We start from the raw sequence: 27,151 nt of genomic DNA on the forward strand, positions 1-27,151 counted from the left end.
CAGTGTGTTCAATGTGTAGTTCCTGCCCCTCTCCATAATTTTCTTTTATGAGGAAAGCTAAAGAAGAATGAATGGCTGCGTCTGTCCTTTGACTGTGCTTCAGAAACTCAGTCAAGAAGCTGTTTAGCAATTGTAAACTACCCACTACTGGTAGCAAGATGGGTACAGTGTTTACATAGGTCCAAAACACACTGCAGAAATAATCCAGTTTGAGACTGCATTAACTGCCCTGGCTCAGTGCTAGGGAATCCTGGGAATTGTGGTTTTGTAAGACATTTAACCTTCTCTGTCAGAGAGCTGTAGTGCCTGGAACAACTCAGTGAATGAGGCAGGACAAGTATAGATTAAACATCTGTGAGTAGCATTGGACACACATAAGCATAGCCTGGGAAATTGAAGAGCAATTTTCTTTTTTACCCTAAAGTTTCCTGGGAGCTGTCCAAAACAGTAATTTTTTCCTCCTCCAAATTCTGAGATTATGCCCCTTTGGCTGCATCCGCAGTGCAGAAATAATCCAGTTTGACACCACTTTAACTGCCATGGCTCAATGCTGTGGAACCTTGGGAATTGTGGGATTTGAGAGGACAAGAGCTATAGCTATGGGCTGCTCCTGTCTGATGAGGGTAAACTGCTCAGTACAGTTTATTATTATAGTTTATGTTGAATGCACTTACATCTTTAATATCTCAGAAACAACTAATATATTATCCCCAGAAAGTGGAGGGATCCACCACAGAATTAATGCAGTTTGGAACCGCTTTAGCTGCCTTGGTTCCATGCTAGGATTTGTAGTTTGCAAACCAGCACTCTCTGACAGAGAAGCCTAAATATCTCAGAAAACTGTAACTCCCAGAATCCTGTAGAGAAGTTGAAAGGTTAAAGCGGTCTCAAAGTGGATTATCTGTGCAGTGCGGATGCAGCCTACAACTCAAAAGCTCCCTCTCCCCTTAAACGAGCCAGAGAAGCTTCTGGAATCTTCCTTCTGCTTTGCTTCATGTTGTTCTTACTCCCATCTTGTTGTGTGCCATCAAGGCACTACTACTAAATTATGGTGGCCTTAAGGTGAACTGATAATGCGTTTTTCTTGGCAAGGTTTCTTCAGTGGGGGCTTGCCATGGCCTTCCCTGAGGCTGACAGTGTCACTTGCCCAAGGTCCTCCCAGTGGGTTTCCATGGCTGAGCCAGGATTTGAACCCTGATCTCCAGAGCCATAGGCCAAGCTCAAACCACTAGGCCACACTAAGTACCGCATGTTATGTTAAAATACGAATATACATGAAGGTGCAAATGAACACATGCGCATTGAATAAACATATTTTTATTATCGATACATTATGGGAACGGGGTCTCCAAACTCCGAGCCAACTCTGGTCTCCAAAGTGGTGCTTCCACACTTAAAACCACATTGCCAGAGGCTTATAATAGATAGGCCAGGCGGCCATTATGAGTCTGGCTGAGGCGTTTCACAGTGGCAGCGACCATATTCTTGCTTAAAGTTCAATGGAGGGGAGACTTGGAAAGCCCAGAATTAGTTTCTCCTTCTCCATGCTGAGCCTTCATGGCAGCCGAGGAGGAAACACCAAGACAAGAGGGCTGTTGAGACGAGGCAGCGGCTGCGTTGGCCTTCCTTTCCTGCTTTGTTGTTAAATTTCCCCCATCTTACTCCCCCCTCCGCCCAAATGGTTGAGCCCATAGGGCCCTTTCCTTCCCGGTGCCAGGCTGCACGTGGGCGGTGCCATTTTCCACAGAGGGGGAGCAGGAGGAGGAGAGGCGCTTTCCTTCCCTGGGCAGCCAGAGTCGGCTGGCTCCCTTCTCTGTTTGCATTTTAACTAGGCTGGGGGTCTGTGGCACTCTCAGTGCTCCCTGGGTTTTTTGGTCTTCTTCTTCTCTTCGGAAGCAACAGCTGCATTTCCCTTTCCCAGGTGGGTTGCATATGCTTTGCCCTGTTGTGGTTGTTGTTGTGTGCCTTCAAGTCATCTCCAATGTATGTTTTCTTGGGGAAAAGGCCTTGCAAGGAGGTTCATCTTTGCTTCCCTTGGTGCAGTGTAAACACAATTTAGATATGGTGCCACTGCTGTTCTCTATGACTGCATCCACATTGCAAAAATAATCCGGATTGATACCACTTTAACTGCCATGGCTCCATGGCAATGGGAACGCTTTGCTCTGGTGCCACAACAAATTACCATTCCCAGAATCCCATTGCAGGAGCCATGGCAGTTAAGTGGTATCAATCCGGATTATTCCTGCAGTGTGAATGCACATCAGTGCCATCCACCACTATGCTGCTCGTCCCATGCACCTCCTTGTTTTTTGATGGGTTGTTTCCCTTCTCAGACCCTATTCAGCCTCTCTACAATTACTAAGGAAGGTCCGTACAAGGCAGGCTTGCTGCTGAACTAAAGAAAAGTATGACCGTGGAGGATCTGCATAAATTCAGCCTTGCATGAGGAAATATAAATTATTATCATTAATATTTTCTTATATCCTGCCTTTCTCCCAATTGGGACTCAAGGCAGGAGCAACAATACACTTTAAAAAAAATACAACAATGTTAAATGTATAAATCTTCAAATTAAAAAGCAGTTACAATTATAAGAGTTAACAAGTTTAAATTAAATACAGTTGGCCCTAGTTATGTATCAACCTTGTTTTTCCATTTTATATAAGGGACACCATTTTGACTGCTATTGTATTTAATGGGACTTGAGCATACACTGATTTGTTATTCCCGGGGGGGGGGGGCGGTCCTGGAACCAAACCCCAACACATAACAAGGGTCCACTGTTACACATTAAAGTACATACCATTAAGTTATATAGCACAGCATTAAAAACCCAAACCTTACATGCTGTAAATTAATGTAAATGATTAAATGGAAGGAAGAATTAAGTCAAGAGAATTCTGAAATTGGATACTGACGTAGCCTAAAGAAGGTTAAAGATGGAGAAAATTGTTAAGTATGTCCGAATATGACTATTAAAATCTGTTTATGTGAAAATGCAATAAATATTACTTAAAAAAACAGTCCTTATTAGGCTGACTGTACAAAACATCTTTACCGTACTTGGCTTTGGAAGGATAGTAAGGATGGAGCCCTCCTGGCCTCCCTAGAAAGGGAGTTCCAAAGCTTAGGAGCAGCCATGAGAAGCCCCTCTCTCTGTTCCCATCAAAGGCGCCTGAGGGGGTGGTGAGACAGAGAGAAGCATTCCCATAGCTTGGTCAAAGATTGATCAGAATAGAGATTGTGGTCAAGAAAGCTGAAGAAGATGAATGGGGAGGGCAGCCATTAAGAACAAGATACGACCTTAAAGTGTAAAGATATACAACAGAGCAGTAAAATTGAACCATCTATTCTAAGCCATTGTATTGCCCATCATCATGTATGGATGGATGTGAGAGCTGGACAATGAAGAAAGCAGATAAGAAGATGCTCCCATTTGTAATACATTGTGCAGCAATACTTAACATGTTTCAAAAGTGGAGTCTCCTTCTTTGGTAGATTTTTAAAACAGAGCTGGATGGCCATCTGTCAGGAATGCTTTGATTGTGAGTTCCTGCAGGGCGAGGGGTTGAACTAGATGGCCCTTGGGTCTCTTCCAACTCTATGATTCTATGAAATGCAAGAAAATTAATTCATTGGAGATGTGATTCGTAGAAGAGTGCTAAGGATACCATGGCAGCCGAAAAGAACAGATCCAGCCTGAACTCACCATAGAAGCCAAATGACTAAATTGAGGCTGTTGTACTTTGGCCACATCTTGAGAAGGCATGACTTATTGGAAAAGACAAGAATGCTAGGAGAGATAGATGGCAGCAGAAAGAAAGAAAGACTACACACCAGATGGATGACTAAAACAGGGAGGTCACAGGCCTGATCTGTAGGACCTGAGTGGAGCAGTGGAGGGCCGGGGTTTGAAGGTGTCCCATTGACAGGGTCACCATTGGTCACCATGAGTCGAGGTCGACTTGAGGACAACTAACAACAGGCGAACCTATCGTGGGGTTCTCTTGGCCATTTCTTCAGAGGAGTTACCATTGCCATCCTCTGATGCTGGAGTGTGTAACTTACCCAAGGTCTCCCTGTAGGTTTCATGGCTGAGCGGGGAATCGAACCCTGGTCTCCAGAGTCACAGTGCAACACTCAATCACTATGCCATGCTTTGCCCTGTGTTGATGATGTATTTCTGCATTTAATCCATTAATTAATATCTCTTTAATCTTAACTGTTCAAGCCATACATTGCGAGCAAGCCTCTGCAGAAGGGCGAGTGGTGTAGATTATTTGTCCAGGGCTCCTTCATGCTACTAGTTATAGCACTGTGGTTCCACTTCAGTTTCCAAGGTTGCATCTGTGGGATGCGGGTTTGTATTTTGGTCAGAGGCACTGAAGATCCTTAATGCCTGTCCCCCACACTGCGTGCCAACATTCTGTAGGATGTTGCCCTGGCCGTTAACTGGAATCGTGCCATGTGCATATGTCATCCTTGCAAATGAACTTTCCTGACTGAATCTCCCGTAGTCCACATGGCCAAGAAGGGGGGCCCATCTGCTCAATACCCTTCCCATACCTCTGAACAGAGGACTACAACTACAACCTCTTGACCAAATGTAATTTCTCCTGAATGTTTTTAACACCTTTGGCAGATTGAAGAAGCAAGGGAGCTTCAAAAGCTTGCAGCATGTATAATATGCATACCCAGTAAAGGTATCACTGTGTTGTGGATTTTGGTGTGCTGTACAATGCGCGTAGTATTGTGAAAGGACCATTTGTCCATACTGTCCGTCCCGCACTCTAAGGTCCTCGGGGAAGAATCTACTTCAGCCAATAAAATCTAGGCTAAGTTCAGTCACCCAGAGGCCTTTTCCATCGCAGCTCCGAAGCTATGGAATGCCTGCCAAGGAGATCCGTGACATTTACTCTTACAGCCTTTAAGAAGGCTCTTAGACGGATCTCTTCCGGCAGGCCTTCCTACCTAGTTCTACTCCCCATTTACTGTGACTTATGTCACTCTGTCCACCAATTCTTCTCTTAAATTTAATGAGAGAATTAAATTAAAATTAATAAATAAATCCTTGCCTCAAGAGAAGAGCCCTCCCTCCATGACATCATCATCAGACCTGGGAGGGAGTGTGAAAAAAGAGGCCCCACTTCCATCTAGGCCTAACTGTGAATGTACTCACTTCGCTCTCTTTAATTTTATTGTATTTTATTTATTTATTGTATTTTTATTTTTTATCTTTTTTTTACTGTTGTAACCGCTGGATTCCTTGTGATTGGGCGGGCTATAATAATCATTATTATATTATTTATTATTTATTATTATTATTATTATTATTATTTTATTCTCTCTCTCTCGCTCTTCTTTTTACCCTCATCCCCTTTCCTTTGGCATAGGATGCCCCCCAAGGGCGGGGAGGAAAGCAGGGGCATTGCCAGCAAAAGCCTCTGCATCTGCCACAGGGGATGATGGTGGCACAGAAGGTTGCCCAAGAGACTGAAGCAGCAGGAGGGATTGGGACTTCGTGTCATCATTGAGCATTGGTGAGCATCTCCTCTCCCCAAAATATCTTTGTTGCAGTATGGGTTACTTCATGCAAGATGGCAACTTGACTTTTGCCGGGACCTGATTGCCACTCAAAAATCCTATTTAAGAAGTTTATGTGTTTTTATTTGTTAAGAGTAGTATTCTGTTTTATTTGCATTTGTATGCAAAATGCTACACAGTTTGCACTATGACCCCAGTCTAACTGCCATTTCTGCAGAATTCTGGAATTTATTTTGGTGAACCATTAGCGCTTTCTGACTGCCATCTAAATGCCCCCTCTAAACTGCAAATCCCAGGATTGCTGGATGGGACCATGTCAGTTAGGTGAATTATATACTACTGTGCAGTGTGAAAGGGCCCTAGATTTGCTATGAAGAAAAATGGTTTTTCACTAAAAAAATATCACATTTGTAAAGTGTTATGGGATTTATATCCCGCCTTCTCCCAAAATGGGATTCAATACAGCTTGAATCCTTTGCACATCTGTTGTTGTAGCATAACCTTTAGAGATTATCCCCTCCTTTTGTCTGTCTTGAGACAGGTGTTTACCATCTTCTGCAATTCTTGTAATACTGGTTTAAAAAATTAACTCAGCTGATTAGTTTATCACTTTCAATCAAAAGTTTTTCAAAATAGTTAAATAGTGCAGCTTTAGTAAGAATCTCTGTATTCTGAACTGAAACTTTAGTATTAAAAGTTTTACCAAAAGAGATTGGAATGCAAAGTATGGGATGATTTGAAGATGGGAGGTGCAATAGGGCAGAGAAGTCATTTTTCCTAGAAAGTGAAACCATAGGTGGTTTCTTTTGATTTGGGACTTTCAAATAACATTGGGGGTATGGTAGGGTTGCCCTAACCGGCTCACACTGGGCTTTTCCCGGTTTTGGCGGCACCTGCCGCTCCACGTCACGGTGCGCCAAAAACCGGGAAAGCCCGGTTGCAGCGGGTTGCGCTGCAACCCGTGGGGTTCGCTGCCCTCCTCCTCTTCCACCTCGCATGGCCGCACGGAGGAAGAGGAGGACAGCGAGGCCTTGGGCGGAGGAGGCGAAGGGGGAGCGGCCACTCCTGCTCGCGGCCGACCACCCTCCCGCCTCCCTGCAGCCCCCGCGCCCTCTTTCCCGGTCCTCGGAGGCCGAGAAGGAGGGCAGGCCCTGGCGATCGCCAGCGGGCCCGCGCCTCCTTCTCGGTCTCCTCGAGGCCCAGGGCCCAGGCGCGGCGGGAAAGCCTCCCTCAGAGGAGGATTCCCTTGCCGCTTGGGCTCCGCTCCCTGCCGGATTGCGGCGAGGCCCGGGCCCAGGCGGTGAGGGAAAGCCTCTATTCAAATGTAGGACACACAAAAAATGTGTCTACATTTTAAAATTGTCCTACAATTTCTGGTTTGGAGGTCCGGATGTATGGCAACCCTAGGTATGGGGGAACAAATTCTAATACTTTTCTTCATCCTACAGTAAAAGCTGACGGGTTTGGCCCAATGCTGATGCTGTAGTCAGGCATTGAACCAGGCATTCCGATATCATGGTGGAAATCAATCCTGAGAAACCCCGCAGGAATACTTTCGAGGTGGTTCTTTTGAAGAGGATGCACCCGTAAGTGGCCAGTGATAAGAGGTTGTTAGTGAATTGTTATTGTTAAATTCCCCTTTCCTGCAATGATTCAAGATGAATACATGATTCTCCTCACCCTCCCCACTTTGTCTTCACAACCTGAGAAGTGGGGTCAGGCTACGAGGTCTATCTAACCCAGCGGTTCTCCCTGTGGGCCGCGACCCCTTTGGGTTCCAAGACCATTGGAAAACACATATTTCCAATGTCTTGGAACCACGTAATGTTATGGTTGGGGATCACCACAACATGAAGAACTGTATTAAAGGGTCACAGTATTAAGAATTTTGAGAACCACTGGTCTAGCCCAAGATCCAATTTTCATGGCCTAGTGAGGACTAGAACCTGTTTCATTAAGTCCTAGTTTGGCAAATTCTGAGTCTTTGTTATGAGTGAGAAGACCTCTGCAATCAACAAAATTTTAGAAGGCATGGAGCTTGGTAGAGACAAAAACTAAGCCTTGAAAATATTTCTTGGCCTAGTATATAACTTGCAAGACTGGGGCTAAATCTGCACTGCAGAAATAATGCAATTGGACACCACTTTAACTGCCATGGCTCCATGCTATGGCATCCTAAGATTTGTAGTTTTTATGGCACAAGATATATCTTACAGAGACGGCTACACATTTCATAAAATAACAGACCCCAAAATTCCATAGCATTGAGCCATGTCAATTGAAGCAGTGATAAACTGCATTATTTCTGTATTTCAGACTATGCATCCACAATCCAGTAAAAATTGCTAGTAAAGATTGCTAGCAGTCTCTAGTTTCTCTTTAAATACTGCTAACAGTCTCATGAATACCCTTAGCACTGCATACAAACCAGAAGGAAACGACCTCTGTGGCTTCTTATTTGCCACAGACTGTCACATCATGCAAATACTGCCAGTGACTTGCCTTCTGTCTTTCTTCATCTTAGAGGTCGAGTTATGGACCGGCCTTAAGAAGGGGCCACCACGCAAGCTGAAGTTCCCAGAACCATGCAAGGTCGTTGAAATCCTGATGGGCAATTTAGACTAAAGCCAGCAAATGTGCACCATTGCCAGTGGTGAGTAGGTCTAGAAAGAGATTTGTCCCCTCTTCTGCTGAAATTATTTGGCAAACCTAACTCTCTGGTGCAGTTGCTTGCTACCAACTCAAAATTGTTACCTTTACTTGTTTTAACATGTTTATGGGGTGAGAAAGCCCTTGACATCTTTCTGCAATTCTCCTGCTGCTGCCTTTTGTTCTCTTACCAGAAATTAGGGCACAAAGGAAGCAAAATGAAGTACAGTTCAGGGGGGAAAAGCAAAGTAACTGCTTAGAAATCCATTACTAAGTCAAATAGTCAGAGGTCACCTGTCTACTAGCCCAGTATGCCTATCATGTGCCTCTGTTGCAGTTAAGAGTGCTGCATGGGTACTAGCAAATGGGAGGTTCTGGATGACAAAGAGTTTCAAAAGGCTTGGAGTAGGTAGCACCTTGAGGCAGTTAACTGCCATACACATCCATTATGTCTTAAGAGAAACTTCATTACAACAGTGATTGAAGTAAAGACCTTGGCTTCCCACTTTGTGACTGCAGTTGCTTTTTTCTTGAATCTGATGGAAAGTTTCAACTCTTCATTGTTCAGTAATTTCACAGGAATGCCTAACACAAATGGGGGGAAATATGCTAGTTTACTGTAATGGACAGTATCTTGTTGTTGTTTTTTTTTATTAGCATTGAGGATCCATTCACCCTGTGCAAGTTGGAGCATCCATGATGGGATATGATCAAGTGGAGTAACTCCAGTCACATCTCTGAACTTGTCGCGCCTCCTCCACAGAGAAATGGACCTAAATTGCTCTTCCTGCCCATCCTTCTTTTAAAAGTATGCTTGCTTCTTTATTTTTTGGAATTGAGGGAAATTGTAAGCTTTCTTTTTTCCCCAATAAAGCCTAAACTTCTACATATCTTGCATTTAATTCTGTCCATATAAAAATATTAACTCTTTATAGTAGTGACCCTTTCCTGTAACAATAGCCTTGCTTAGTTGTTCCAGAGAGAAGTGTTTTTGCCTTCAGAACTGTGCAGCACATGGTCACATCTCCACTTGTGCCTTCTAGCAGCTTCTGCTAAGATCTTCTCATCCTATAATTTAATGTCTAAATGTTTGTGCAAGCTTGTGTTGAACTGTCATAGCCATAATTTCTTCCACTGGCCCATGTATCTTACAAAGCAGTGCTATGGATAGGGAGAGCAGAGATAAAGCAGTGCCAGCAAGATACAAAGGACGCAAGAGTGTTTTTTATTTTTCCTTTAGCATTTTAATTTTTATACTCACAATAAGTGGGAAATTATATATGATAGCTCCAAACTGGCATAGACACCAGAATGACCTTTTTGCTTCTAATGATTCCAAAGTGAATAGGGCAGCAGTTTCCCTGGGGACCGATCTAAAATATTCTGGAAACCTAGGATTAAAGTCTTAGAGCAGCAGTTTGTAACCTTTGGTCCTCCAAATGTTTTTGGACTTAAAATCCAAGACATTCTACACAACATAACCAATGTTCTGGGAGTCTAAAGCCCAAAACAACTAAAAGACAAAGGGTTTAGGGCTTGAAACTATTTTTATTGGAAAAGAATGAAAAACGTTCTGCTGCCTGTCATCAAGGGTAGCAGGCCACTGCCTTTCAGAGACTATGCTGTTCTTCAGTTTACATCTTACTACACAAAAATCCATAGCATGTCTTGTTTGTTCTTGTATTCTACTGGTTAACTTTTGAACACACTAGAAACCTATAATATCTGGAGTCTGCTAAATCCTCTTCCCTACCCCATAATCTCTACACATGGCTTTGTTCCCTATGGCACACCTAAATCCCAATGTTGACAAAAGTCTACAAAAAGTAGAGTCCCAGAAAAACGTATAACTTTATTTGAATAAGTACAACTCAACATTTATTTTCGTCTTTGCACCATCTGCTCCTCAGCATGTTCTCCAGACATAGAAAGCTTTGGAATGAAAGGAAGGAAATATTTGGCACAGCTTCATAGAGGTATGGGTCACTGCACTTGAATACACTTCTCTGAAGAAACTGTAAACACAAGGAAGATGGTTTTAATGAAAAACAAGCAATTTACATTTCTCTTTAAGCCCTTGGATGGTTGTATCTTTATCAGCCATTCTGATCCTTAACTGTTCTCTGCATCAGCTTCTCCACACAGAAAGCTAGCTGTCAGAGGGCGATGCTGCTGTTGAAGTGGCCAGTTCTAACAAAAGCAATAAGGCAAGAGGTTTTGCCTGTGGCAATGCATTTTGTCTTCCTTAGGAAGGCGCTCTATTGTTTCTAGTCAGCAACAGCTTTAACAAATGGTCCCAAAATGGTACAGTACAGCCCAAAGAACCCATTCTTGGGGAATGAAGCTGTACCATTCAATGATAATACTTGTGCAGCTGTTCTTAGTGCCCAGGTGACCTTTGTGAAAGGAAGTGCATATATGGACAGCTGATCGGGTCAGTAGAACAAGGACATCTGTGTCTACTTCCCCTGCTCTACTGTTGTCAATCTGAATGAATGATTTAGTGTAACAGCTCACCCACTAAGAATTAAGAGGGGGAAGTCACCCTAACAGTGAAGAAAAATATGAAATAAGTTCTTTTAGCTACCTAACCATTTAAACTTTTTTAAACTACAGAGAGAAAGTGCAAGAGTCTGAATAGTTGAACATAACATTGCTACATGGCACACATACCCATGTTTATTTTAGAAAGCACAAGTGATTTTGTCCACTGAGTTATAGGATCCAAATAAGTTCTGGAAAGTGTTTAGTTCCCAATATGTTGTGGAGTTTAGACAGCCCACTTAATGTGAGGCATCTGTATGATCTGCTTTTCTTAAAGTCAAAGGTAAAAACAGAAAATAACGTGCAATCCTTGGCCAACCTGAGAATTCTTTCTGTACACTGAAGTTTCATTATTCTTCACAGAAGCAATGCCTGTAGATTTCCTTTTTTTAAAGACCTGCATTTGCCTATTCCACAAAATAGATTAACAGGTCACAGGATATTGTATAGTGTGCTATATACAGACAGTTATAAATGTAACAGCCATAATTAGGATAAGGCGTGATGACAGTGAAGTAGCCCCCCACCTCCCAGTTCCATGAATTGCAGGGGAAACTTTTCCTTCAGCCTTTCAAGTATGGTTACTCAATACTTGAGATTACCTCTCTCCCCCACCTGTTGCTAGAAGCCCATCAGTATTTACTTCCTATGGAATTAGTATTCCATATACATCAGTAGGTAGCCAAGGCCCCACCCTGCACTCCCTAGTTTAGAACATCCACTTCCGTTTCAGACACTGGAGAGAGATCTGGCCGGACACACTCAATGCTAACAAAGAGTTCATCTGCCCCACCAATATCTAGTTCTTCTTCTTCTAAGCTGACTAAGAGGGGATGCAGTTTACAGTCCAAGCTGTGTTGCAAAGGGTTCTTCAGCACCATTTCAGTATGGGGCTGTGCTTCTGTACCTGAGACTCCCACTCCATGAGACAGCAGCCCCTGGTTCTTGTCACCTGCTGAAATGACAGCCAAAGCCTCAGGAAACCTTGCAGTCCCATTCTCTAAGACAGCCAACTGATGTGAAGGCACTGCCCAGTCATCTACCTCATGAAGGGAGGCTGGCTTGGAGGAGGCAATACTATCATGATGGGATTCAGATGCTGCAAGAGGATGGGAATGAAGAACAGAGTTCATCACGAGGACCACATTTGCTGAGGCCTGAGTTTCTTTAACAGTTTCCATATCAGAAGCCTCCTCTTCTTTTTTTAGGGGCTTCTCTTCTGTCTCAACCAGTGGCTGACCAACTAACATATCAGCAGAACACTTGTCTTTTTCTTCAGCTCCTGCAATTCTCAGAGGACTCTCTTTTGCATCCAGTGCAGGGCCTGTTACATGTGCATCTGGAACAGTGGTGCCTTGGGATTCCCCAAGAGCATCATCATCTGCCAGAAGCAAATCCAGCATGTGCTCCAACTCCCCATTTGAAGCCACACTACCATACTGTTCATCCTCAGCCAGATTAAACACATTTAGCTCATAAGGGGATGTAGCAGCACTATCCTCTTCACCTAGCACCTCCTTGTTTTTATCCTGTTCCACCAAGTTCTTTTCACTACAAGGCGTGGCCTTCTGTTTTGCTGGCAGTTTAGCAGAGCTGGTTGACTCTTGTGCATCAACTTTCTCTTCCTTAGGACAATGAAGTTGAGTCTGGGGCCCCTCATCTTGCAAAGTATGCACAGCATTTTCTGCCTTTGTGGGATCTGCAGCAGGTGATTCTTGCACCACTTCCCAGCAGCTGCCATTGATAACTTTCCGAAGCTTTACCCGACCAATCTGTCCTGCCTCAGAAAGATTTGAGCTGGGAGCTGATTCACTGATATTGTGCTTCCTGCCCTTAGCAGACTTAGGAAGGAGAGGGGGGCTACAAAATCTCTGTAAATGGCTATTGTCTCCTTTGTTTCCATCCTTACTAGGATTTCTTTGCCTCCAAAGGCGCCTAGTGGACCTTGAGGACTTGCTGGATGCCATGGTGTTATGGTCTTTGGTATCACTTGGCACAGGCAAAGGTGGCAAGGAGAGCTTTGAGCGGCTGAGCTTGATCTTTTTTGTCTCCTGGAAGCTCACTGTCTCTTGACTTTCTCCAGCAACAGTCTTCTCTATCTGCAGATTGCCAGTCTCACCATTGCCCAATATATTCCTTAAAGTACCTGTTGCCCGTTTTTTACCTTTTATTCGCGATGGATCAGCAGGAACTATTGGGCCTTTAGGCATCGGCTGTTTGTCATTACTTGGCAATGATGTAGCTGGTTTTTGCTTTTTTGTCTCTTTCTGGTCATTATTATCATTACCTTTGGTGCATGGAAGTTTCACCACAGTGCGCTGCTTGCGTGCAACCACCAAAGATGTCAAAGAACTATCACCACAGACAGCAGGAGACTGCATCAAGCTTGCCTCTGGAATGGATACTGGGCTGGAGTGCTGTAAGCAGTCACGGTTTAACCGTGGGCCCAGTGACCTTTTGACAAGTTTTCCTCCCTCCAGCTGAAGTGACTCCAGCTCTGACACCTGAAGCTGCCGCGCAGCTGCAAGGATATCCTGGGCTTCTTCCCGAGACACCTCCATCTCGGATGTGTAGAGGAAATCGACCAGTTTACGCAAGGTTCCAATCTTCAGCCCCCGGATTTCCAGCACTACTTTGTGTCCTTTGGGGGGCATTTCTCGCTCCAAGCGCTCAGTGAAGAAGGGGCTACAAGCTGATAGGATGCAACAGTGAGCCGGAACAGCTTCTCCTGAAAAGAACAACGTCATTTGCAGTTACTGTATCTACAAGTATCTGTCTTCAAAACACAAAATGGTCCCCATGGGCTGGCCTCAGAATAGGACAACCTCATAACTATAGAGGTATATTATTATCTGAGATAATTTACTATAATAATTCATGGGGATGAACAGCTCAGTTAAACAAGTTATACCTGTTTCCTCCATTCCTTCTGAAAATGCTACTACTTTAAAAAAATGGTTGAGGGGTTTTACTTTAGCTCACTTTGTCGCCTGACCTCCTACTTGTGAAGATACTTTACTCCTCCAATCCACTGGACAAGATGAGGTATCCTTTTGTATGAAGACATATGCACACACAGACTTTCCTCAGTACAAATAAACTCTTATTTCTGTGGGGATTGCTTAGGGCAATTCTTAGTAGATCCTTGTTGACAGGCATGTTACAGGTCAAGAACAATTACCTAATATGTAATTAGCCCGGTTTTCAACAACCTGAGGTTCTCCAGAGGTGTTGGACTACATCCATTATCTACATCTTGGGGATGGGAGATGCAGTGAAACACATGTTGAGGGTGCCATGTTGGGAAATGCTAATCTGCTACTAGTACATGTGCATAAGAAGCCTAGGGCTTCTAGTCTAGAATGTTTAGCGTAATTAATGTTTAGAATGTTTAGAATGTAGAAGAATGTATTGTGTTGTGAAAAATTTTGTTGTTGTTGTTAATGTTGTTGGGGTTTTTTTTCTTTTTGTGGTGTTATGTTTTAGTTATATATGAGTTAAGTTTTGTTAATTAAGTTATGTGTATTATTGGTTGTGTTTTATGTTTTATTAAACGATATAATCTTTAAATAAAATAATAATAAAAAAAGAAGCCTAGGGTCGTCCAACCAAAGTACTGCTTCTGGATGAGCACAACTGTCCACATCCTGTTGCAAACCTGTGAAAATATCAGTCTTCACAATGCTGGGAGTTGCATGCCAACGTTGTTGTTGTTGTTGTTGTTATTATTATTATTATTATTCTGCTTAATCACTTGGAATTCAAGTGGATTACAACAATAAAACAAGATACAGTTAAAATTCTAAAAACCCCTATCCCTCCCCCCCGTATAAAAAACATAGTACGTAATACTAAAAAGAGATTAAACCAGAAAGATATTAAAACAATAGTATAAAATCACAGTTAAAATCAGTGGAAGATTTGTGAAAAAGAAATGTATAGCAGGGACCAGATAGGATGGAAAAGGGCATGGAGAAAAGGGGAGAGAAGTGGAAGGGGGAGGCAGGAAAAAAGAGGTGGACCTAGTCTGGAAAGGCCTGCCGGAAGAGATCCGTCTTAAAAGCCTTCTTAAAGGTTTCCAAGGTGGTAATCTGATGGATCTCATCTGGCAGGTCGTTCCAGAATCTGAAGGGCTACACAATTCCCACTCCTGGTTTAAAAGGAAACGCACCACAGCCATCTTTACACAGAAGTCATACCCTGTGCACTGAAATCCCTGCCCTATTATCAGATGAGTTGAGATAGGTTGTGAACATTCAGTGCTGAGGGCAAGATACTCTACAGATGTTCAAAGGCAATTATTAGGCCTCATTCATCACATTCTACATGAGGCTTCCATGTCATTCATGTGTTAATCTTCACACTAATTTAACATTAGAGATAACTGCATAGGCAAGATACCATTCAATATTAGTGAGGAGAAACCTTCTAAGATTCACTATCAGAATTTTATGTATCAGCCCTTTGGTGTCCAAATCCTCTTGAGTACTGGAACATAATTTCTAAGCATCCAGACACCTGACATTTTGTAGCCCTAATATCAGTCAAAGCACCTTTACCTGAATCCCTCCCAATATAAAGATAATTACCTTCTGCTTGTAGGACAACATCACAAAATAAATCAGCCCTCTGTTGGCGATGAAGCTGCAGATACACCATGCGGAGCAGGCGGGAATTCCGATACAGGATTTTGGGATTTGCTGCTGGAGAGCTCATGGCGGCAGAACCTCCCTTTCTTTGTCAGGTGCCAGACTTCTGTAAAGCAAACACAGGAACTATTTACATTATATGCAAGTTTAAGTCCCACTGATTTTAAAAATACATAAATAGACATGCACAGCATCGCAGACATGTTGTATGTTTTAAATTAAGCCTTCAACCAGCACATTTGGGCACAAGAAAGACCTGTATAAGTTTTCCTTCAGCTCATTCTGCCAAAAAGTAACTCAGTCAATAGTATTCTTATACGACATTATCAATGAGAGCTATTTTACTTCGAATTAAATTTAATAAATACAATTCAGAAAAGGTGTTCCAAAGTGCCCAAAAGATCCAGAAGGAAGTTCCAGAAGCAGTGAACTTTATCACTCATTCTTGCAATACTGATTGTGACAGTGGTTCAAATGATTCCTCACAATATGTAGTATTTCTTTCTGAGGCACAGGGAAAGGATGACAGAAACTGACTCAAGATGCTACAGTCAATTAAAAAAAACCCACACAACTCACAAACAGAAGTAGACATTAAGCCAAGAAAGAACCATTAAAATCAAACCTCCTGCATAGTACAATATTCCCCAGCATTTAAGCCCCTCCAGTGGACTACTATAGAAGGATTGGACTACTATACAGCTACTATCACCCTAGGCTAGCTCAGTCCATTCAGCGCTGACCATTCTTCCCTCAGCATTCTATAAAAACCAGTGTGGGTAACAAAACCCAAAGCTTTACAATTTTACACAGGAGATTCTGTTGACCTCACAAACTTTAAAAACCATTTAAAAATAAAGCCAGCCCTTCCCATCCATTCTTTATCTATAGCCTAAAAATATTCCCAAAAATATACATTCTAAAAAGCAAACCTTGATTTTGCCATTTTGTAGAAGGGACACCATTTTACTATTCCACTACTTGAGCATCCACAGATTTTGGTATTTATCCTCAGGGGGTCCTGGAACCAAACCTCAGCAGATACCAAGGGCCCACTGTATAGATTTTGAATTATTTATGTTTACTGTGTGAGGGAAACTACAAGATTTATAGAAGACGTGCATTGAAAATGGAACAAGAAATATGGGAATGCAGTCAATAGAACCAACTTGTTCTACCAAATGACATTTAATAAGCTGCAACCCATCCTCAAAAGACAGACATTTATAAAACGGCAAACAGAAGAAAAAATATTATTTTAAGTACAGTACAAGAAAAAAGTACCACCAAAAAGGGGAAAACATGAAGCCCAAAGGTGTAGTCTATATAAACTATCACCCATGAAATGGCTTTTAACCAAAGCCTCATCCAAGTCAGGTTTTAATAGTCTCTTGACAGTCAAATTAAAGAAGCCCAATCAACATTCAGTCTGCTATAATGGACTTGGGACTGCCACAGCTGTAACTTAACACCTTCAGGAAAGAATACTCTCACAGTATGTATCTGTTATTCTCTGCAACTCCACAAAATGGATGTGGCAGTTTATTATTTAACACATATACAAAGAATATTTAATTTAGCTTCATACCAGCATGTATCTTGATGGAATAACCTGAAGTAACATCTCTGCAGGGAGGTGCTATTGCCCTCACACCTTTCCTGATGGGCAACTGGGTGTGGGTAAAAAGATGGACTAGCCAAGCCTTTGGCCTTAGGTCCAAAACACACTGCAGAAATAATCCAGTCTGAAGCCACTGTAACTGTCCTGGTTCAATGCTTGGGAATTCTGGGAACTGTAGTTTTGTGAGACATTTGACTTTCTCTGTCAGAGAGCTATGGTGCCACAATAAACTACAATTCCCAGGATTCCCTAGCACTGAGCCAGGGCAGTTAAAGCAGTTTCAAATTGGATTATTTCTGCAGTGTGTTTTGACTTAATATAGCAAGATTGATCTTAAAGGTATTTAAAAAGCATCACACTTAAGCATCAGTTAGTGGATTTGAGGACAGCTTACAAAGGCAGGATTTCTTCTAAATTCAGTTTCTGTTGCTTCAGACCAGAAAACTCACAATAATGGATAAGACCAAAGATCCATCTCATGTAGTATTTTGTTTCTTACAGGCACTAACCAGTTTCCATTACAAAGGCAGTTTTAACCAGAAATCCACTTTGATCTTTCCTATCATTATAGTATTTTAAGTATTAGAAGAGCCCTGGTGGTGCAGTGGTTAAATGTCTGTACTGCAGCCACTCACTGAGAAACCACAAGGTTGCGAGTCCAATACCAGCCAAGGGCTCAGGCTCCCCAGGCTTGCATCCTTCCAAGGTGGCTAAAATGAGTACCCAGCTTGTTGGGGGAAATTATAGTTGTAAACTTAGAGACTGCTTAGGCACTACGAAGCGTTATATGAAAGAAGCTGCTATTGCAATGTCTAGATTTTTTGTTTTAGAATTCTACAGCTTTATAAGGCAGGCAGAACCTTATTTGAAACACTTTCATATGGAGAAGTTTGTGCAAATTTAAGTACATACTGGATCAGCATATCAGTCTCAAAAGTGCCACTCCCTTGTTCTAAATTAAGGTATTACACCTACACCTTCTCACAATGGGATCCTACCATCACCTTCATGAAGCATCATAATCCCCTTTGTCCTCTAATGCAACTCAAAGAGTATAGCCAAAATCTTTCTTCTCTTCTGTGAGAACAAGACAGCTTCTATCAAATAGCTAATGCAAACTAAGGTTGTGACTCTACCCATATTTAAACAAAAGGTAAGCCCCACTAAGCTCAACAAGCTTACTTCTGAGTAAACATATACAAGGGTTGCATAGTAAGCCATCTTGAATACATATCCTAAATCAGTCCTACACAAAGCTGAGGTAGTCAATGCACTGGAATATGGCATTGGTCCCTGGTACAGTGTTGCACAGTGGTTTGAGTGTTGGACTACAACGCTGGAGACCAGGGTTCGATTCCCATTCGGCCATGAAACCCACTGGGTGATCTTGGGCAAGTCACACTTTCTCAGCCTTAGGGGAAGGCAATGGCAAACCCCCTTTGACTAAATCTTGCCAAGAAAACCCCATTCTAAGTTCTCCTTAGGATTACAAGTTGGAAATGACTTGAAGACACAGCACACACACACACACACACACACACCCTGGTACATGGGGGGGGGTGTTGTTTCCCACATCAGACAGCTTGGAAAGCACTATCCTAAGTCACTGCCCTGGACAGACTTCCAATGCTTTAAAACAGGCACAAATTCAGCATGGAAAGCTTCCCTCAATGTTCCTCTGTGCCAGAATTAAGACACAGTGTCTAGTTCTGGGTGTTAAGTCTCCACAGCTGAAAAAGCCAGCCACTCCCACAAGCAAAGCTGCCAACAGCCCACTTTTACATGAGGGACTTCCACCAGACCCTAGCGAGAGCAAAATTTGATATGTACTGCACACTCTTCTATTGCCACCAGCATCAGACGTTGCAATCTGTACTACACTCAGTCCTCTGCATCCCCGGATTCCTCCTCCATGGATTCAACCATCCTCAGCTTCAACTCCAAAATGCAAACCTTAACTTTACCATTTCCTATGAGAGACACCACTGTATTGAAACATGGAATCCATGGATTTTGGTGGGAGGTGCCTGTATGTTATTCCCATTGGCTTGGCTTTTCACCTGTTAAATACTTTAATGTACTTTTGAACAGCATGCATCTACCCTCTTCAGCTTTCAATTGACAGCGTGGTGTAGTAGTTTTAGTGTTGGGCTATGACTGTGGAGACTATTTGATTCTCAGTTTGGCTATGGGGACCTTCTGGGTGACCCTGGGCAAGTCACACTCTCTCAGCTTCAGAGGAAGGACATGGCAGACCCCCTCTGAAGAAATCTTGCCAAGCAAACCCCATGATAGGTTCTCCTTAGGCTTGCCATAAGTCAGATGCGACTTGAGGGCACACAACACACACACATTGGGCATGTCACACTCTCTCAGCCTCCTCAGGGGAAGGCAGTGGCAAATCTCTTGCCAAGGAAACCCCATGATGGGTGGTCATAAATCAGAAACAACTTGAAGGCACACTACACACACACACACACACACACACACACACATTTCACCTTTCCTGCTAATCCATATATATATATATATGAGAGAGCCAGCCTGAGGCAGTAGTTTGAGTAATGGACTAGGACTCTGGAGACCAGGGTTCGAAGCCTGGCTTGGCCATGAAACCCACTGGTTGACCTTGCGCAAGTCACACTCTCTCAGCCTCAGAGGGAAGGCAGCGGCAAACCTCCCCCCTGAACAAATTTTGACAATAAAACCCCATGATAGTGTTGCCATAAGTTGGAAATGACTTGAAGATAAAGATATACACACACACACATCTCTAGTTTATAACATCGACATACAGAGACATACATATATCCAATATATAGCCACACACACACACATCTAATATGTAATACATAGACATACACACACATATCTAATATAGAGACACACACAAGGGAGGACCATGGAGGGGGGGAGGGAAAGCCCATTAGGATGACAGGCTTCCAAAAGACAAAGGTGAGAAGATGGCTTGAGTTGAGTGGGAAGGAAGCGCTGCTGCTCTCAGGCAGGTGGCCAGAGGCTTCCGACGACGACGGACACACAAAAGGGGCAGCTGGGCGGGAGAGGCTCTGCACTCACTCAAACGGCCGCCTCTCGGTCTCTCTTCCTCCCTGCCTGAGAGGGTCTCCCCTGATTTCCTACAGCATCCCCCCTCCTCCTCCTCCTCCAATAGGTTAAAGCCGGGGGCTCTCCCAGCCCTTCGCCACGGCAGTTTCCCCCTCCCTTGAAGGAAGAGAGGCTGCTGCTAATGCAGCTGCGCGCCTCTCTCTCCTCTGTGTGTTCTTTCGGGACTACTAGGGCTCGCGAATAGGAGGGCCCTTCTTCCACTGCGCTCGCCAGACGCCCCGCCCCTCTCTGTCCACGCGCAGCCTCTGCCTCCGCCACCCACCAACGTCTCAACAGGCCCCGCCCTCCTGCTCTCCCGACGCCGAGTCTCAGAAACAGCCCTCCCATTGGCTGAGGGAGCGGCCAATCACAGCGGAGGCTGCATTTTGGCGGGAGGGTTACGGACCCCGCTTCAAAATGGGGACGATGATAGTGATGATGATGATGATGATGATGATGGAAGAAGAAGAAGAAGAAGAATTGAATTCCCAATAATAATAAACCGTTGTCCTTATTATTATTATTAAAATAAATATAATAATTATAATAATAAACAGTGGTAATAAACAAAATTAACAAAATATTGAATTCCCAACAACAACACTAAAAATATAAAATGTCCAATAATAATAATAATAATAATATTGAATTTCTAGTAATAATAAATTATTATTATTAAAATAATAATAATAACAAAGAAAATAATGAAAATATTGAATTTCCAATAATAATAAATTGTCATTACTATTATTAAAATAATAATAATAACAACAACAATAAAAGAATTGTGTTTGAGGTGGAATTGCCCAATTACAGAGAGAGATCCATTTAGAAATGAAAAGGATGTTAAATACTGTACAGCGTTCGATATGAACCCAGAACTATATTTGTTAACTGTAACTTCCATATGAGGCAAAAGAGGAGAAAGAAAGCACCGCAGAACAGGCCTATATTTAATAACAGCAGCTAAAACGCTAGTGGCAAACAACTGGAGACCCAGACATACGCCATCGATATAAAGCGTTTGAAATGAAGGAATTGGACAGATCAACAGCAATATTAAACAAAAAGGACACGGACAAATGGGGGAAAGAATGGTCAGGAGTGACAGTCAATTTAATAATACAATAGTCAACAGGGAAACTATTTAAGATTTATACAGGTTTAATTATCATTTGTTATCCTCCTTTAATATAAAGACAAATGCTAAACCGCTGGTTTAAAAATTAGAGATGCTTTTGATAACAGAACTGATTATGCTAAATTTAATGTACTTATTCTGCTTACTGAATGTACACCGTACAGTATAATTAACTGAGTGCATATTGTACAATTAAGATAAATGAAAAATAAAACAATAATAAACATTAATAAAATGTTGAATTTCCAATAATAATAAATTATTACTGTTATTATTAATATAAATATTGTAATAATAACCATAAACAAAAATAATAAAAATTGTTGAATTTCCAATAATAGTAAATTGTTATTGTTATTGTTATTAAAATAGAATATAATAATGATAATAAAGAAAAATAATAAAATTATTAAAATTCCAATAATGATAAGTACTTATTTAAATATAATAATAATAATAATAATTATTATTATTATTGTTTATTATTAACAAAAATAACAACAACAATAATAAATAATTCAACTTCCAATAATAATAAAATTATTATTATTATTATTATTAAAATATAATAATAATAGACAATAATAAACATTTTATTCAATTTCCACTAGTAATAAAGTATTTTTATTGAAAATTTAATAACTTATTATTGTTTATTATTATTGTAATAATAATAATAATAATAATACTTTATTATTAATGGAAATTGAATTATTTATTATTGGTACTGCTTGTATAATAATACTTTATTATTATTGGAAATGTAATAATGTTTTAGTATTGTTTATTATCATCATCATCACTATTATTATTATTATTATTATTAATGTTCTCTTTGGAAGCAACAGCTTTTCCTAGGCAGGTTGTATGCTTTGCCCTGTTAATGAAATATTTCTGCATTTAATCCATTAATTAATGTCTTTCATCTTAAATGCATGGTCCTTGCCTTGAGAGCACAAGGGGCGGATGTAGAATATTTGTCTTGGGGCCCCTTCATGCTACGCAGTTATAGTACTGTCCATTTTAGTTTCCAAATCCATCATCATCATCATCATTTAACTGCCTCTCCCCATGGATCAAGGTAGGAAACCACAACAAATAAATAATGCAATTAAAACATGCAACAGTTTAAGGAGACAAATAAGGCATATACATTCTAAAACAGTCCGCATTTAAAACTCATCATTCAAAAACCATCTGGATACGCTTGCCAGAAGAAACTGGTCTTCAGTGCTGTTTTAAAATCCAGCATATTCACCTGTCAAATGTCTTTATGTATAACACATGGAATAATAGGTGGAAGGCCTGGAGAGGAGGAGGGGGGGGACATAAGGCTTTCCAGATATATAGATTTATGTGTGTGTGTATATATACACCCACACATATGTATGGACCACCAGTCCCTCTGCCCAGTACTCTTTTTGCCTTGCTGCTAATGAACCTTAAAAAAGAAAATCCTGGAGTACCCAAATGGCCAGAAGGAGGAGGGAATGGCCTGCATGAATGTCCCTCCATTTCCACCTGAAACTCACACTCTCTCAGAGGCTGGCAATGGCAAACCACTTTGGAGAAACCTGCCAAGGAAACCCTGTGATAAATTCACCTTAGGGTCACCATAAGTCAGAAACAACTTGAAGGCACACAACAACAACAACAACAACAACAAACTGAACTGAGAACAAGAGACACATCTTGACAAAGTGCAGGTTTGGGACTAAGATAGTCATAATCCCCCCCCCCACCTGCATTAATTTTTAACACCTTTGTCTGATGAAAAAGGCAGTGGGGCTTAGAAAGCTTGCAACATGTATATTTTGCATTTTCGTTGGCTCCATAAAGGTATCACTGTTTTGTGGATTTTGGATGTTATTGTATTTTGGTATATGGCCAACACAGCTACCTCTGGATATGTTCATTGATTCATATTAACAGGGACGTAGCTAGGATTTTAGGAAGGGGGGGGGGTCCAGACTAAGTGCCACCATTATAATGGGGCTTGAGTGCGGCGGCGCAGCAGCACACACCATTCATTTTTCTAATGGAAGGGGGGTCCGGACCCCCAGAACCCCCCCCCTGGCTACGTCCCTGATATTAAGAGGACTAGCTTTCATAAGGATTAACAGAAAAAAATAAAATTATATTCTACTTTGGGATGTTTTAAAATCAGTCTCCCTAAACAAATTAAAATTATATTCTGCTTTTGGGTTTTTAAAATCAGCCTCCGCTACATGTGTAGTTTATATTGTTTTTATTATAGCTTCTATCCCTAGTTATTATATTTATGTCTTATATTGCTCAGTTATGTTTCATTGTATTATTTTGGTATATATTAATTATGCAATGTTGTTATTATCTGTATTGAAGATTATTTGGAACTGAAGTGCAGGTTATAAACATTTTAGCACACACAGATCAGAAAAAAACAGAATTAGAATCTAAACTATGCTAGGTTTACTATATTTTAAAGGATCATCCATTATTATTATTATTATTATTATTATAGTTTATTTATATAGCGCTGTAGATTTTCACAGCGCTGTACATACAAATAATAAAATCAATAAAAATGAAACCTGCCAATGGTGTATATTCTACAAAATACATCATAAGGAACACTTTGTGCATTATATGAAAGGACAATAATATGCAAGTTTCTTTCCATGCTTCTAGGTATATCATGCAACTGTGTGCCTTTCTGCATGTATACGTAGCATCCCATCCTGGTTTTTAACCCTATTTTTAGTAGCTTTTGAAAGTGGGTTGTAATCTAGTCATGTGTTAAAAGATTAGTAAGAGCAATTCAGTGAGTCATTAAAAAAACCTCAGCAGCCCTTGTTGACTTCACCACACCCATCACTGATATGAACTGGCCCTGACAGGAATCAAATGAAAGAAAGTTCTCCCTAGATGGATACAACCACATTCCCTTCTTGCTCAGTATGTGGATGTGTGGGGTTATTCAGACGGTGAGAGATGGCCATCCAGCCTCTGTTTAAAGATTGCCAAGGAAGGAGACTTCATCACTCTACAAGTCCAAGGGAATGTGTTCCACTGTTGAATGCTGTTCCCAGGATACCCTAGAATTGAGCCAGGGCAGTTAAAGCAGTCTCAAACTGGATTATTTCTGCACTGTGTTCTGGACCTCAGTCACCCTAAAAAGCAACAAGATGTGAATGACTCCGTTGTGTGTGTGGAACAAATGCATTTCCCCATAACAGTGCTCTTTTGAGGAGTGGCCTTAATTAGAGATTGCTAAACTGGCTTGTCTTTACATTGGTTTGTATTTTCTTCAGATTCACATCATTTTTAAACTTCTGCTTCCATGGGCTGTGCTACAGTTAAGGCTCACTTTGGGGCAGTTCCAGAGTTCTGAAACCTTGCAGGGGGGGGGGGGGGGGCAGGAGACAACCACCAAAGATGGCAGAAGTAGCAGGTGATGTGGTGGGATGCAAGCAGCAGAAAACAGGCTCTGTGTCAGCAACACTCAGCATGGGTAAGCGATACACTTGGGCTGACACCTGTCATCATGGCAAAACACCTCATTTCTTTTCTGACATTTGGATGAGCAGACATGCTGTGCAGCACCATCTCTCCTGCCAAGGCACCTGTTATCCTCACATGGGGACCTCCGGATGCATTCTGGGGTGATTACGATGGTGGACATAACTGGATGGGTGTGTGCTTTGGTCATGTTGTGTTTTTAACTTTTGTATGTTTTTATTTTAATTTTATACTGTTTTAAACAAATAATTTTAATTGTTTTTTTATTTATTGTAAAGTTTTAAAAATGTGTTTATCTTGTGAGCTGTCTTGGGTCTGGGAGAAAGGCGGCATAAAAATGAAATAAATAAACAAAATTAACTGTTCATCTTGCACACCAGACTAAATGTTAAGAAAAATAAGAAATTTGCTTCCTTCACTGCCAGGGAAGTAGAAGCTGTGGACTGGGAAAGAAAGTGGAGAAACCAGGCTAGCAGAGGAAGGAAAGAGGTTGGTGAAACATAAGGAGAGAAAGGTAGGTGCCAGTTGCACAGAAGCCAGGAAGCTTGGAAGAGGTACTGCCTACAATTCAACACCCAAACATAACTATTTGTCCTGTGGGACTCTAGGATAGCTACATGAAAAAGAGGGTAGGCCTCATAAATGTTTAACAGTTGTGTAGAAGAGGGCATTTCAGCAGATGCAGCTGTGTTACTAGCAACACCTGCTGAAATTCCCTCTTTGACAAACTCTTAAAGGTACAGAAGCCCTTGCCTCTTTTTCACACAGCCACCCAATGGGGTAGTGGTAGTTGCTGATGCTCCTAGAATTTGGAAGTAGCACTCTCTCTTCTTCAGTGAAGCCAGCTTTTGTTTTTGGTCATATGAGCCAGAACAGTATATCCGTAACAGAGGGAACACATACAGGTAGAAGAAAATGTTTGCCAATGCTCTGGTTACATTGGTTTGAAATCTTTGCAACATGTTGGGTTGAAGTGAAGTTCCCTGACCTCTCTCTCCCCAGCAGCCCCTACAGAAAACTGGGGACCTGTGGTGTATGCAGAGGCAGACAACCAGGCCAGTAAAACTATTCTGGACATAAAGAGAGATCTTGCATCCAACCCAATCTATTTATCGTCATAGAGATTTTCCAGGTGGTGGTACTTAACACACAGTAAAACATTCCACAGCATTGTTAATAAGAAATTTAAGTTCCTTCACTTTAAGCTGGCTTTTGCCTAATTTCCAGGGCTACTGGCCTTCTCCAGGACTTTATAGTGCATTTACATGCTATTGGATAAATTACCTGAGAATCAGCATAATGTAGTTAGTGGTGTGAGTGTTGGAGACCAGGGTTTGAATCCTGGCTCACCAAGTCACACTCTCTCTGACTCAGAGGAAGGCAAATGCTAAACCTTTTCTGAACAACTCTTGCCAAGAAGCCCCTGTGATAAGCTTGCCTTAGGAATGCCATAAGTCAGAAATGAATTGAAAGAACACAACAAAAAGACAGTTTTCCAGTCAAACTACATTTTAGATAGAGTGACCTGAGGTGAAAAGAGGAGAGAGTGCCTGCACTGTTAATAGCTACCTAAAAGAGAAAACCTCAGCAGGTGTGGCTTGTCATGCAGAGCTACATCTACTAACTTTCCTTCATAGCTATTAAAGGGGCAGGGATCCTGGCCACACTAAATTTTACATAGATAACCAGCAAAATACTGTAACTACAGTATATCTAAAATAATAGACATTAATAAAGTGAAAATGGCAGTTGCACCATGACATGATGCCAACTGGTAAACACTTACCATACATTCTTTAAATATCCTAAAAAAAAATAAATGGTTAATGTCCTAACAGAATTTACTGGGAATATCTGTGACTGTCCATTAATGAACAGCATGAAAGTTTCAGGCATTATTAGAGAAGTTGGTGCATTTGCATTTGCCAGGAGTGTGTAGACTTTATTCTTGTAAGGTCTACCTTTTTTGTTTTACTGGAACTGCAAGGTTAATCAGCCAGACCAAAGTGCTTTTGCTTAAAATGAAAAAAATTCTGATCCCAGAAATTTGTTACTGAGTAGCAGAAATGAATGCTTCTTCCACCTGCAAATTCACCCCTAGCCACCTAAGTCCTAAGTGTTCTTCCTTCCTTTCAGCAAAATATGGGTAGCAGAGTCATTTTGTTACTGCTATTGTCAAACAAATGGGAGCCAATGTTTTTTGCTGATCTATCTATCTATCAGCTAGCAGATTTACCTTCCCCAACATAAACTACAAATGTGAGAAACAAAAGGGAATTTTGAAGAGAAGTTATAAAATCAAGTTATTTGTCAAATAGAAAACTGGCAAAAAAATAAAAAGAGAAAGAGAAAACTGACAGATATTCTGACTGTTCCTGGCATACCCTTATGCCA

At 41.4% G+C, this 27,151-nt stretch overlaps 2 protein-coding genes across 5 annotated transcripts; one reads left to right on the forward strand and one right to left on the reverse strand.

Annotated features, from left to right (window-relative positions):
- Positions 1 to 1,686: 1,686 nt before the first annotated feature.
- On the forward strand, positions 1,687 to 9,084 carry SELENOH (selenoprotein H; the record flags this gene model as incomplete). Its single annotated transcript, XM_042445362.1, is given in 6 exon segments — positions 1,687 to 1,921; positions 5,397 to 5,480; positions 5,483 to 5,543; positions 6,996 to 7,137; positions 8,074 to 8,200; positions 8,854 to 9,084. Coding segments are annotated over 5 exon segments (621 nt in total), but the record flags the coding sequence as incomplete, so codon positions are not given.
- Positions 9,085 to 10,028: 944 nt separating this feature from the next.
- Positions 10,029 to 20,351, reverse strand: BTBD18 (BTB domain containing 18). Of its 4 annotated transcripts, none has more exons than XM_042445361.1 (4): positions 20,089 to 20,351; positions 15,330 to 15,495; positions 11,693 to 13,468; positions 10,029 to 10,211 (listed from the first exon to the last, which is right to left on the reverse strand). In XM_042445361.1, the coding sequence occupies exons 2-4, from the start codon at positions 15,454 to 15,456 to the stop codon at positions 10,180 to 10,182; spliced, it is 1,935 nt and encodes a 644-aa protein (XP_042301295.1). In that variant the 5' UTR covers positions 15,457 to 15,495; positions 20,089 to 20,351; the 3' UTR covers positions 10,029 to 10,179. The 4 variants fall into 4 exon arrangements, with proteins under 4 accessions (XP_042301295.1, XP_042301294.1, XP_042301292.1 ...); XM_042445360.1 differs by having other exon boundaries at positions 11,648 to 13,468; XM_042445358.1 differs by having other exon boundaries at positions 10,029 to 13,468.
- Positions 20,352 to 27,151: the final 6,800 nt, after the last annotated feature.

Source organism: Sceloporus undulatus, chromosome 1 (assembly GCF_019175285.1).
Source record: "Sceloporus undulatus isolate JIND9_A2432 ecotype Alabama chromosome 1, SceUnd_v1.1, whole genome shotgun sequence".
NCBI classification, from domain to species: Eukaryota; Metazoa; Chordata; class Lepidosauria; order Squamata; family Phrynosomatidae; genus Sceloporus; species Sceloporus undulatus.